Here is a 14,321-nt window from a genome sequence, read left to right on the forward strand (position 1 = left end):
CAAATGGACTCCTCCGACGACCCAGGTACATTCACCGTGGCTCCGGTCGCAAGTTTGTTTATTTGCAATCAGGTCACTCCATCCCCGTCCTCTGGTCGGCTCAGCGCACTCTCACTCTTCGTCCCAGCGCACCTGGTCACAGCAACCCACACGATCGCACCTCTTGCCTACGAACCCTGGCTAAATCACCTGAATTCATCCCTGCTGTTCAAAACAACATCAAGCTCACCCTGTTCAACACCCGGTCCCTCAACAATAAATGCCTCATCCTGAACGAATACATCCTGGATAACAAACTGGACTTTCTCTGTCTCACCGAAACCTGGCAACAACCTCTGGACTACTACACACTCAACCTCACCACACCCAATGGATATTCCTACGTCAATAAACCACGCTCGGAGGGCCGAGGTGGTGGAATTGCCGTTATCCACCGTCAAGACATCAAGACCAACCTCATCTCCATCTCATCTGCTCCATCATTTGAACACCTGGCTTTAAAACTCTCTGGTCACACGCAGTCAGTCATGGCTGTCGTCTACCGCCCTCCCAAACCACACCCATCATTCCTGTCTGACTTCTCCTACTTTCTGACCCAGCTATGTTCCCTCTCCCCCTCAATCCTCCTCCTTGGTGATTTCAATATCCACATGGACTCCACTGACTCCACAATAACCACTGACTTCACTGATTTACTCACCTGCTTTAACCTCACTCAACATGTCGACTTTCCTACCCATATCCGTGGTCACATTTTGGACCTTGTCTGCTCCACTGGATTAAATTTGCACCATCTCTATGGCTCCGACCTCACCCTCTCTGACCACTTAGCCATCACTCTGACCATCAACATCCCCGCCCCAACACCAAGGCATTATCGCACAATCAACTTCCGTAAGCTAAACGCTCTTTCACCTACCTCATTCTCATCCACCCTCTCTGAAAAAATGTCCACTTCTCCCTTCATTGACCTCCACACCCCTTCCGACCTCACTGACTACTACAACCACACTCTCTCCTCCTGCCTTGACCAGCTTGCGCCTGTAAAAACCAAAACAGTTTCTTTCACCCATTCTGCTCCCTGGTTTACCCCTGAACTCCACCTGATGAAAACTCGTGCTCGCCAACTTGAAAGACTCCGCAATAAAACGGGTCTCACAGTTCACTCCCAAGCCTACAAGGACCACATACAACACTACAAAGATGCCCTCTCCCGCGCCCGCTCTGCCTACTACTCTCAAATTATCCACTCTGGCTCCGGAAACCCAAAAGCACTCTTCTCGACAATAAACAAACTCCTCCGCCCCCTGAACACCACCACCCAGTCATTCACAGTAGACAACTGCATCTCCTTCCTCTCTTTCTTCCAACGCAAAATTGACAACATCTACAACAGCTTGACCACCGCCGCACCCGCTCCCCCTCCAACCACCTGCCCCCCCTTGTCCTGCCATCCCCTGTCTCGGTTCTCCCCAATCTCTCCTACTGACCTCTCTGAACTCCTCATAGGAATGAAAACTGCCACCTGCACTCTTGACCCCATCCCCTCCAGCTTTGTCAAAGCCTCCCTCCCTGCTCTCTCTCCACTTATCATTGCAACAATAAACTCCTCCCTGTCTACAGGCATCGTCCCACCTTCCCTCAAAATTGCTGCTGTTACCCCCATTCTAAAAAAACCTGGTCTAAACCCTGACACCCTAAACAACTTCAGACCCATCTCCAACCTACCCTTTCTGTCAAAAGTTTTGGAACGCGCTGTAGCCACTCAACTCAAACATCATCTCTCTGCCAATAACTTGTATGAAACATTCCAATCCGGATTCCGCTCCAACCACAGTACTGAAACTGCTCTCCTCAAAATCACCAACGACCTTCTCCTCTCCTCTGACGCTGGCAACCTCAACATTCTCGTCCTCCTCGACCTCAGCGCTGCCTTTGACACCATCGATCACACTATCCTCCTCACCCGACTTGAATCCACCTTTAACGTCACCGGCACTGCCCTCTCTTGGATTAAATCATACCTCTCTGACAGATGCCAGTTCATCTCCATCAATAACTGCAAATCCCCCACTGCTCCCCTCCCCCAAGGTGTCCCCCAAGGTTCAGTTCTTGGCCCCCTCCTCTTCATCCTTTACCTGTCCCCGCTCGGTCACTTAATCCGCCGTCATGGTCTCCAATTCCACTGCTTCGCCGATGACATCCAGCTTTTCATCTCCACCAAGTCCGTCTCCACCGACACCCACTCTATCCTGACAAACTGCATCACTGAAATAAAATCCTGGCTTCAAATCAACTTCCTCAAGCTTAACTGTGATAAATCTGAAATAATCATCATTGGCCCAAAAACGCTCACAAAATCCACCCATAACTTTGCCCTCAACATCGACGGTATCCCAGTATCCACCTCCCCTCACATCCGGAATCTTGGCGTCATCTTTGACCAAACCCTTTCCTTCGACAAATACACTAAACAGATCACAAAGTCAGCCTTCTTTCACCTGAAAAACATTGCCCGTCTCCGCTCATCCCTCTCCTCCACGGCTGCAGAAACCCTCATCCACGCCTTCATCACCTCCCGTCTGGACTACTGCAATAGCCTCCTCTATGGTTCACCCTCAAAAATCACCAATAAACTCCAATACATTCAGAACTCCGCTGCCCGTCTACTCACTCATTCCCGGACCCGTGACCACATCACCCCCGTCCTTTACAAGCTTCACTGGCTCCCCATCCCCCAGAGAATCCAGTACAAAATCCTCCTCTTGACATACAAAGCCCTTCATAACCTGGCCCCATCCTACCTGGCTGACCTCCTCTCCAGACACACTCCCACCCGCAACCTCCGCTCTGCTGGTACCAACCTCCTGACCCCCTCCATCCGGACCAAATTCAGATCCTGGGGGGACAGGGCCTTCTCCATCGCTGCTCCCACCCTCTGGAACTCACTACCTCACACCATCAGAGACTCCTCCTCACTCACCACATTCAAAACATCACTAAAGACCCACCTGTTCAACGCTGCATTCAACATTCAACCCACAGCATTTAACCCCTGACTATCTCTTCTCCTTCTCCCTCCTTTTGCTTTAAATATTTCCCTATTGATTCTTGTCTTGTCTTTTTGATTCTTGTCTTATATATATGCCGTATATCGCTGCTGTTTGTTTTCTTGATTCTTGTCTTTTTGCAATTGTTGTTTTCATGTATTGTTATGCATTATGTTTTCCACTCTGTCAAAGCGCCTTTGGGCTTCTGGAAAAGCGCTATACAAAATAAATGAATTATTATTATTATTATTATTTATGGGAGCGAGACATGGGTAATGAACGTAGAGCAGCAACAAAGGGTGGAAATGCGAATGGTTCGGTGGATGTGCGGAGTATCGTTGAGAGAGAGAGGAAGACAAATGATGAATTGCGAAAGATGATGGGAATATTGCCTGTGATTGATGCTGTGAAGAGGAACAGGTTGAGATGGTTTGGTCATGTGTTGAGGAAGGATGAAAGTGACTGGTTGAGAAGAGTGATGGAAATGAATGTGGAAGGAAGTAGAGGATGGGGAAGACCGAGAAAGACTTGGCTAAGGATGGTAGAAGAAGAAATGCGGGCAAGGGGGTTATAACAAGGAGAGATGCAGAAAATAGGGCAAAATGGAGAAGATTGTCATGGGGACCGCAAGGCTAACCCCCGCTCTAGCAGGGAAAATGGCCCTAAAATGCCTGGCGTGTTGTATTGTTTTGAGGTAGGTCTGCCCGTGTAGCTCACACACATCACTTGCCACCTTTGTCCATGGTACCGCTGGTATCTCATGAGCTATCATAGTCTCGCACCTTTGTTCAGGTTGGTTCTCTTGACAAGCCTTACATGTTCTGACAACTGATTGGTCGAGGATATGAATGGCACCGGTAAAGGTGTGCATGGCTCTTCGAGTGGGACAGGAGCAACACGATGTGTGAGACGTGTACAGTGTATATAACCCTGACTTGGTCAACGATTTCATTTCCTTCGATAGGAATAAAATGGTTTTGGGAACTAGTTTTTGAAATTGGACTCCCTGGTTAAAAAAAAAAAATCCATGAAAAGATTTCGTTTGCAGTGGGTGACGTCAGCTGTGCCCAAGACCCGAAATAGAAGGCAACTGTAACTCAATCGGACCATCACAATTCCACTTGGTTAAAGAGACTTGGTAAGTAAGTTAATTTGAGTAGCTGGAAAGCATCGAAGCGAAAATACACGTTTGGTAATCCTGAATAAAAATGGAAGTATCGATTATGTCATGCCGTGACGTCATTGGCACCAAATCGATTTCTGAGATACCAACAGACACTATATTCCTTAAAGGAGAAACGTATGCAAAACCGAAAAACGCTGTCCGTCTGTTGTCTTCTGTGAAGCCGCGTCATTATGTCTATTAATTATGTACTCTTTGAAAGTCAGTTGCATCCTGTCTATGAATTACGTACTGTTGTAATATGCATTTAGACCCTTTAGACTGCCAAGACCCCTTAAACCTTTGAAGACCCTTAAGACCACCACGACCCTGAAGACCCAAAATATCCAAAAGACCCAGAGGATCCAAAATAGCCTTAAAGACCCAGAGGAACCAAAAGACCCTTAAAAACCCTGAAGTTGAAAAAGATCCTGAAGACCCAAAACAACCCGACAACCCAAAAGACCACAAAGCCACAAAATGACCTAAAGATCTAAAAGACACAAAATACCTTGAAGACCCAAAAGGCCCAGAAGACCCAAGATACCCCGAAGACCCAAGATACCCCGAAGACCCAAGATACCCCGAAGTCCCCAAAGATACTTAAAGACCCAGAGGACCCAAAATATCAAAAAGACCCTAAAAAAAAACCAAAAGACACTGAAGACCCAAAATACCCCAAATATCTAAAGACCCTTGAGACCCCTAAGACCTGTAATATACATTTAGACATTTAGACCAGCTTGGACCCTTGATCATTTAGAGCTTTAGACCACTTGGACTTTTTACATTACAAATTAATAATTTCACCAATATTACAAATACATTTATACAAAATAAATGTTTGTATTATGACTGGTGTAAATCACGACAATGCAACAACTCAAGTTGAGGCAGGTTATTATCCTCAGTTAAAACAAGCCCTGTGCCTCTGTGGCGACGCTCGTTCCTTCTTAAAAAGGCCAAATATTTTCGGATTTCAACCCGGATGGTGGATTCCTCAAATTGGTGATATGATGAGCTCCAATCATCAAATATGGTATCAAATGTGAAAAATAACTTAATTAGGACGTTACAAAGATAAGTGAGATCGGTGAAGGAGGAGAGTGACCTCTCAAATGCACGAGTGAGTCGTTGATAATTATTCAAAAAACAAAAATAGTACAACAATTTTGATCTGTATGTTCTGGCCCTTGATGGAAAAACATTCCATATTGTCTCCCCAAAACCATTACAATAATATACTGTATTCATTTTGTTGATGTTTCTGTTAAATATTTTGCAGCTTGATAAATAAAATGTTTGTCTCCAAATATGTGCTTCATTGTGGTTGTCCAATAGATGTACGTTAGATCCCGGGAACGCTGGGTACCTTTGTGGGAGGGGGGAGCGAAATGGTGGGGATGCGGAGGGAGGGGGGAGGGGGCGAGGTGGGTGGCTGTGTTGGAGGAGGCAGGGGAAACGGTGGGAAGAGGGAGGGGAAGGGTAGAGTGGGGGTCTGGAGGGAAGAAGGGGTGGAATGGGAGTCCAGAGGGAGGGTGGAGTGGGAGTCGGGAAGGGGGAGAGGAAGGTGGAGTGGGGGTTTGCAGGGAGGGTAGGGGGTGGGTGGGAATGATGGAGGAGGTGGGCTGGGACTCTGGAGGGAAGGAGGATTGAGGGAAAGGGTGGGGCATGTGTCCAGAGGAAGTGGAAGGGTGGGTGGGAGTCGGGAGGGTGGGGTGGGAGTTGGGTAGGGTGGGAGTCTGGAGGGAGAGGAGGGGTGGAGTGGGAGTCCGAAGGGAGGGTGGGAGTCGGGAAGGGGGAGGGTAAGGGTGGTGTGGGGGTCTGCAGGGAGGGTAGGTCGAGGATGGAGGAGGTGGGCTGGGACTCTGGAGGGAAGGAGGAGTGAGGGAAAGGGTAGAGGAGGGAGGGGAAGGAGTAGGGTGGGAGTCCGGAGGGATGGGGGACGGGGGTTGTGTGGGAGGAGGGACCTGGCGTTGCCCAGAAAAATTTTGCTGGTCTATATTATAAAAGGAGCCGTGTGTCTGTCTGTCATGCTATAACTTAAGAACAGATTAATGGATTTCAATGAAACCAACGAAGGTGGATTCAGGCTCGGGAACTCCCAGGAAGGTTTGTGACGCAAAAAAGGAAAAAAAAAGTTTATGGATGTTTGTCTCACGAGATTGTGAATTTAACGTTGTTTCATCATTATTTAATCTTAATATTAATTTAACCTCTTGATTACATTTTAACCTCTTAACGTCATCGATGCCCTTCTTGATTTGAAGAAGGTAAAAAAGGGGAAGAGGAAAGAGTTGGGGTGAAGGTGGTTGAGACTTTGTGGGATGATTGGGGAGGGGGGTTTTTAGGACTTTTTAATTTTAGTTTTAGCAATAAATTGATCATTTAATTAATTAATATTATTAATTAGTAAATTTTGGTATTTTAATTAAATTATTTGGCTGCACGGTATTTTAGTAATAAATTAATCAATTAGTAAAACAAAATAAATAAATAATATTAATTCGTATTTCAGCATCTCCCTGCTCCACCAAAAAACCTAAAATGCTTCGGATGCATCTCGCACCCGCTGTCCATCGTCCTTGTAGGCGGTGTAATAAGCATCAGCAACATGTACTTCATGTACTGTGCTGTATATATAACTTTTACGTGTTGTTGTCGTCCTTTAATTAATTATCATTTGAAAAAACGACAGCGCGAATGTTTGTAATATTTGACTGACGCCTTACAGGTGTGGATCTCACTGCCCTAGCTGTATAAGGGCAAGGAGTTTGTGGTTGGAGGAGGGAACGAGTAGTGGAGGGGAGGAGGGGCTCGGTTGTTGTGGTGTTTGTGCGCGAGTCTCGCTCCGTCGCTTTGGGCATCCCGGAGCCGGCGGGCAGGACTGACGTGCGAACACCGCCATGGCCGACATCTGGGAGCTCTTGGTGCCGTACATGCCCACCATCCGCGTCCCACCATCCGGAGAGCGTGTTCACAGGGACGAATGCGCGTTCTCGTTCGCCACGCCGGTACGTGTACCTTTTTATACCTGTACCTGAGGTACTTGTACATTATTTCGCAACGCTAAAACGCGCGCTACATTACCTGCACATGTTACAGGTACTGAATCTTTGTGGTTACTTCTTCGCGTTTCCCGCCTCTCCTCCCCCAACCTCCACGTTCAGCAATGTCCCCGTGTGAGGTAAAAAGTTGTTCTTTCCTCCTATTTCACTGATAAACGCACTTCGAGCGAGGAGTGTATTTATAGGATCCTGACGATGAAACCGGCCCGAACAGAGACCGAGACAACGTCACAAGTCCACAACCACCGGTTTATGTATTCTTGTCGGTATTATTACCTGAGTGACGTGTGCACTGTTTTGTACTTTGTGAAGGTACGAAGTTTTATTTATATATTTATTTTCCCACCGATTGTGCAATGTATCCTCTGAATCGATAGTTAAGGTACTTGTACCTTTCACCGTCTTCATGCTAAATTGAATGAAAATTGCCATTGTGTTACTATTATAATACATTGTATGTGATGACGTCACTGGTTCATGGAAGAGCGAGGTGATGGAGGGGAAAAGAGGCGATGAACTGACAACGTGACATTGGGGAAACAGTTGGACACAAGAAACTAGGGATCTAGAAAGCATCTGAAAATGCAAAGCCCTTCCGCATCCATTTGTGTTCGTACGTCGTCTTCTTCCGTATGCTCAAAATAACGAAAACAGTTTTAAACAAGAAAGAGCAATCAGAGATTGCAGATCCTCATCGGGACTTGTTTTTGGTGGTTTTAAAGGCTTGTGTGTTAAAACAAATATGGCGGCTGAACCACATGACCAATGACGTCATCATTTTTTTTTTCTCCACCAATTTATCCCGAGGTGACGCTCAAGAAATTTCATCTTGATCGGATGAAGTTTTGTACTTGTCGAATTATGACGTCATAATGCAGGCACCTATGACATCATCATGAATATATGTTATTCCGCGAGTTCTTTACATTGAGATGAATCCCAATATTTTCTAAGCAGCGCTTTCAGAGATATAGAGGTGCAAGGTTTTTCGGTTTTTCCAAGATGGCGCACATACCACGTGACCTATGACATCACAATTATCATAAAAAATTATACAGGTGGAGGTGCACCTATGGTGAAAATTTCCTGTCAATTGGGCCAACGGTTGCAGAGAAAATCATATTTATTCTGTGCGGACAAACAAACAAACAGACAAACAAACAAATGGAAAAAATCACTCATAGAGCGACACTTGGCAAAAGAGAACAAAGTAGAATGGCACTCGTAGAGCATCCTTTTGACCTCAAAAATAATTAGTGGTTGAATTCAGTGACCTGATATGCAAATCGTCTTCACAGTTTAAGTTGATCTGATGAAAATTGACAATTTTAGAAATTTGGCCTATGTTGACCTCAAAAATAGTTGGTGGTTGGTTTCAGTAAGCTGATATGCAAATCAGATACAGATTACAAGTCAATCGGATGAAAATTGAGGATTTTAGAAGTTTCAAAAAAGCAGTTGACCTTATGACAAGTTTATATCAAAAATAGTTGGTTGGTTTCATTAAGCTTATATGTAAATCCTTTTCAAATTTCAAGTCACTTGGATGAAAATTGAGGATTTTAGAAATTCCAAAAAAGTGGTTGACCTTTGGCCTATGTTGACTTTTTGGCCTAAGTTGATCTCAAAAATAGTTGGTGGTTGAATTGAGTTAGCTTATATGTAAATCCCATTCAAATTACAAGTCAATCAGATTAAAATTGAGGATTTTAGAAATTTGAAAAAAGCGGTTGACCTTTGGCCTATGTTGACCTTTTGACCTCAAATATCGGACCATGAACTCTACCATTTGGTGAAGTTTCGTGAAGATCGGTTTCAAATTGTGACCTGTAGGCAAGTATAAGTGAGTGCACAGACAAACGAACACACACAAACATGCAAACACACACACACACACACACACACACACACACACACACACACACACACACACACACACACACACACACACACACACACACACACACACACACACAAACATGCAAACACACACACACACACACACACAAACATGCAAACAAACACACACACACACACACACACAAACCGGAGTAATCAGCATACTTGCAAATAGTAACAAACAAAGGGACTCAAATGCAATACCCTCTCCTCTGGCGAGGGTAAAAATACAAAATGAAAATTGATGATTTATGCAGATTGACCTTTAAGCTTTAGATCTAAAAAAAATAACATGATCAGCTTTTCGCTTTTCATTGAACAAATTCAGTGACCCAATATGTAAATTCTTAAAATTTCAGGTCAATCGGGTGAAAATTGACGATTTTATGCATCCTTGACCTTTGACCTTTTGATCTAAAAAAAAAACAATCGATTCCTATCTTTTTATTAGTGAACCAATTCAATGTCACAATATTCAAATTCTTTAAATTTCAGGTCAATCGGGTGAAAATTGGCTATTTTACGCAACCTTGACCTTTGACCTTTTGATCGAAAAAAAACCAATCTGCTTCTAGCTTTTGATTGGTTAACCAATTCAGTGGCCTAATATGCAAATTCTTAATTCAATTCAATCGGATGGAAAATTGACGATTTTATGTGATGCTGACGTTTGACTTTTTGACAATTATTAAATTACCTTCTCCGTATAATCATAATAAAGCTTTGTTGAAAATTTGATGACAAAATACAAATTGTAAATTGAAATTTCAGGTCAATTGGATGAAAATTGACGATTTTATGTGATGCTGACCTTTTGACCAAATTATTAGTCCCCTACCGGTGTACACTGGAGGGGACTATAGGTTTGTACTCCGTCCCTCCGTCTGTCAGTCCGTCACGCAAAGAACAGTTTTCCAGACTTTTTTTCTAAACTCTTAATGCTAATGATTTCATAATCCTCATGATAAGTTACAGATCAAGTTCGAACTTCACGACGTTTCGATCATTTTTGACAAAGTTATGGCACTTTGAACTTTGGTAATTTCCCCAACAGTTTTCCGGACTATAATTTGGAGTGCGGTAAGTCAAAGCTGTTAATATTCCTTGTTTTAACTCCAATTTACATTCTGTTTCCACTTTTAGTGAGAAGTAGGGGTCTGTGCAACCATTCATGAACTTTATTTGGTGCAAATCGGATATTTTTTAGCTGAGTTACTTCAGACCGCGAGTTGGTAATTATATAATTCACACAGTGCAATACACAAGACTGCCGGTAGGGGACATGTATTGCAGCGCAATACTCAGAATGCTTGTTCATTTGCCTTCTCCATATTGTAATAATAAAGCTTTGTTTAAATTTTGATGCCAATCGCTGAAATGATATTAAAAGTTACGGCAAGGACACACACACACACACACACACACACACACACACACACACACACACACACACACACACACACACACACACACACACACACGTGATTGGAGATCGAGCAGGGGAACGAGGAGAGGTAGGAGGGGGAGAAACACGATAACCTTCAAGTAAGAGAGTAAAAATTGTGAGTAGGGATGGTGAATGATAGTCACCTGACTCGGTGGCATAATGTAGAACGAAGAACTAGTCTTGCTGGTGAAGACTAGTGTTGATCTGCATCGGCGGTCAGGTAGTAGAGTGTATCGAATCAACAGGACTTTGATTGAGGTGTGATAACCACTGTATGAAACAAGAAGAAGCTGACGTTTAAGACGTTAACGCTCTTTTGCTCCGACAGAAGGTTAATCAGACTGTGAGCAGAGTTGTGTCGTCCACATATCTGATGTTATTAATCTTTCTACCATCGACTACAATGCCGCCAGTCGTGTTCTTGAGGGCTCATTATCTCCGCCACCGAAGGTGGACTAAGATTATGTTTTCACATCTGCCGGGTTGTCTATCTGTGAGCACGATATCTCAAAAAGTTATGGACGAGTTATGACAAACTAGATGGACGAGTTGACAAGGTGACAAGAACAAACTGATTAGACTTTGGTTCAGGTCCAAATCCATATGCGGTCTATCAATGTGATAGAAAAGTAAACTGTTCTGCCTGGCAGAGGTACGCACTCTCCTGAGTGCCGTTCTAGTCTCGTGATGTATTCAGGATAGATGTTAAACAAAGTAGGGTACAGGATGCATCCTTGTCTCATGCCAGTCAAAATTTCTTCACTTATAACGCAACATTTCCTTTATAACACAATTATAACATAGCCTGTCAGTTGCTACCTCATTTTCTGGAGCAGTCAATCCGTCCCCAACTTCCCCCACCATCCGAGGTGATGCGAATATCTTTCACTTCTCAGTCAGGAATTCAAGCTCTTGATTGGGAAATCCCTTCGTTGCAACTTTCTAAGTCAAAAGCCCAAAGCACTCCTCAAGACGGCAACGACCTCATCCCCCACATCACCATCCTGTTTCTCTTCCGCCCCCCACAGCCAATCACAGGCTCTCAAATCTTAGGTCAAACCGCATAAGTCAAACTCGGGTGGGAGGTGGAGTAAGAGGGTGGGATAAGAGAAGCAGAAGAGGTCACAGACCGTGACAAGTTGGCTGACCAAATATGTTGGCGGATTGCTTTGGAGGGAGAAGGTTGGGAATGTGTCTTGCACTGAAAGACATGCTCCAAGCACATGACCAGTTACTTATTTTTTCCAGATTGGCAGAGAGGGATGCTATTCCACAGCCTGCTTAACGCAGGTGAAGGAACTATCCTGCACACAGTCACCTGCAATAAATAGGACAATGGAAATTCCATTCATGAAGGCCTGTCATTGATGTATAACAAGAGCAGGATAAGGGCACAAGTCACAGGTCTCTCGGGGTGGAGCAGGCAACATAATTCTGTCCAAAGAAACCCACTACTTGTGAGTGGACAGAAAATCTGACCTCCAGTCTTGGAGTGAATCCCTGGATGCCATTAACGAATAGTTTGGAACATCAAAGTGGGGCATCAGGTAGAATCAAGTGCATTGGTGTGGGAGGGTGAAATAGGGTGGGAGAAGAAATTGAGGACATCCATCCATTGCTGCCCAGGATAAGAGGCAATCATGTTCAAGATGGAATGACCTGGGCCGAAGCCGGACGAATGAATGGTGAGAGATCAGAGAGTCGGAGAAAACACGAGTCTTGAGGTCTGCTGCAATTATCGATGGGTCATATTTGTTTCATTTTCCGATCCGATCTGATGTACCATATGTTACGGAGCATTGAAACTGTCGAAGTTTTAAATTTTAGTCACACTGAAAATGAAACTTCTGAGTATTAATTATTTTAGGCACATAATCTAGAAAGAGCGAGGTAATGATTATTGTAGGGAAGACATAGTTAGAGTTGGGTATTGTGACAGGCTGACACAACAAATATGGAAGGGAATGAACGAACAGGAACAGGGATGCTGAGCAAAGCAAAGAGTGACCTGCTCATAGGAGAGGTGGATTGGGAGACGGTGAATGGGGTGAGAAGATTGTGACCAAACTTGGTGGTGTAATGGTTTGATCGTCTGCTCCGGGTCTGGGAGGTCGGTTGTTCAAACCTCAGCTGAGTCACACCAAAGACTTTATAATTAATCGGTACGTACGTGCCCTGCCAACTTGAAGTCCTAGACTCCGAGAGAGAAAAGCAGACGGGGTGGATTAAAGGAGCGGAAGTGAGCAGTACGGCAGGATTTTGGAAATTTTACAAAAGATTTCTGGAACACCTGCATCCTGGAAGGACTACGATGAGTTGGAGGATTTCAATCAGAGGACGATGGGTGGTTAAAAAATAGATGCCACCAACCTGTGGAATGTAAAACTGTTATCGACATCTGTAATGAAACCAAAGCATGTGGTCTGCTTTTTCTCATGTCACACAGGTTAGTGGCCTCTGCTTTAATTTTTTTTTTTTTTAAACCACCCTTCTCCAGTCTAGCTTCGTCTGCTTGCTCTCTCAGCTCTCCAATCCTTCCCCACTCCCTCAGGACGAACGAGTTATTTAATTTTAAAAGCCCCACCTGGTAAAGCTCCTAAAATTCAGGATAATTGCATAATCTCCACTCTTTGGTTCATCCTTGCTCTTGTTTGTTGAACTGCATTCCAGAGATGGTTCAATCACACTATTAACACCAGGACTTAACCCTCTTACTTGTAGGATCCTGTGTTTCATCTCCTCCACTGTCACACCTTTTTTCTTGCTTGTTCATCTCCTTGCTTGTTTTGTTCAACTGCTATCCCACTGTCAATATGTTGACTTTTACCCATTCTCAACTCACTCTGACATGAATAATAATTAAAAAAACCACCTTTAGAGGCCATTTTTCCCCGCAAGCGGGGGTTGGCCTTTTTCGGGGACCGTGGTTGTTGTTGTTTTTTTGGGTCCCCTTTTTGAAGCAATGTTTTACGGCTGGATGCCCTTCCTGCCGCCAACCCTTTTTGCCGCCTTTAACGACAAACAGGGAATTACCAGTGAACTGGTACTCAATTTGCCGACCTCGGAAGGATGCCAGGCTGAGTCAACCCCCCTGGCGTTAATTCAGCGATCGACCGGGATTCGAACCCAGGATCCTAGGATCCTAAGCTGGCACCCTAGCCGCTAATGGGGCCTTTACACAGGATGGCGACCTTTGTGCCTCCCTTGTGCGACCATAAGATTTGCCAGGTCGCCGTTGGAGGCTCAAAGGAGGCAGAATGGTTGCCTAGGTCGTTCAAAGGTGGTACACAGGAGGGTCAGACATCGCCATGGACGCCATGGTCGCCGTAAATTTTTGAACATGTTCAAAACAGTCGCACAAAGGTCGCCGAGGAGGTTGGTTGCTCAAAGGTGGCTCAAAGGAGGCAGAAGGGAGGCACAAGCATTGCCGTGGTTGTAGAATGGAGGCACAGTGGTCGCCCAATGGTCGCCAGGTAATAGATGCGTTCTGCTGCAAATTTTCCTGTCAATCTGGGCGATGCTTTTGCCTCCCTTCTGCCTCCTTTGAGCCACCTGTAGGGCCTAGTGCCTCCTCAGCCTGCCTATAAATAGAGGGTCGCAGCTAGCTTCAGACCAGGTTCCAAACTTGCTCTCCAATTGGTATTTTGTTTCGTAATTCTTGGGCCAACCCGTTGGAGGAGTTCATCGAACATCGC

At 44.7% G+C, this 14,321-nt stretch overlaps 1 protein-coding gene across 1 annotated transcript in view; it reads left to right on the forward strand.

Annotated features, from left to right (window-relative positions):
• The first annotated feature begins 7,010 nt into the window (after nucleotides 1-7,010).
• Nucleotides 7,011-14,321, forward strand: part of LOC137424572 (ubiquitin carboxyl-terminal hydrolase 13) — a 124,174-nt gene continuing 116,863 nt past the window's right edge. The window contains exon 1 of the mRNA XM_068112160.2: nucleotides 7,011-7,226. Within this exon, the coding sequence (XP_067968261.2) occupies nucleotides 7,119-7,226 (108 nt within the window). The 5' untranslated portion in view covers nucleotides 7,011-7,118. The remainder of the gene's footprint in view (nucleotides 7,227-14,321) is intronic.

The sequence above is a fragment of the Myxine glutinosa genome, chromosome 4, assembly GCF_964187855.1.
Source record: "Myxine glutinosa chromosome 4, kmMyxGlut1.1, whole genome shotgun sequence".
NCBI lineage: Eukaryota > Metazoa > Chordata > Myxini > Myxiniformes > Myxinidae > Myxine > Myxine glutinosa.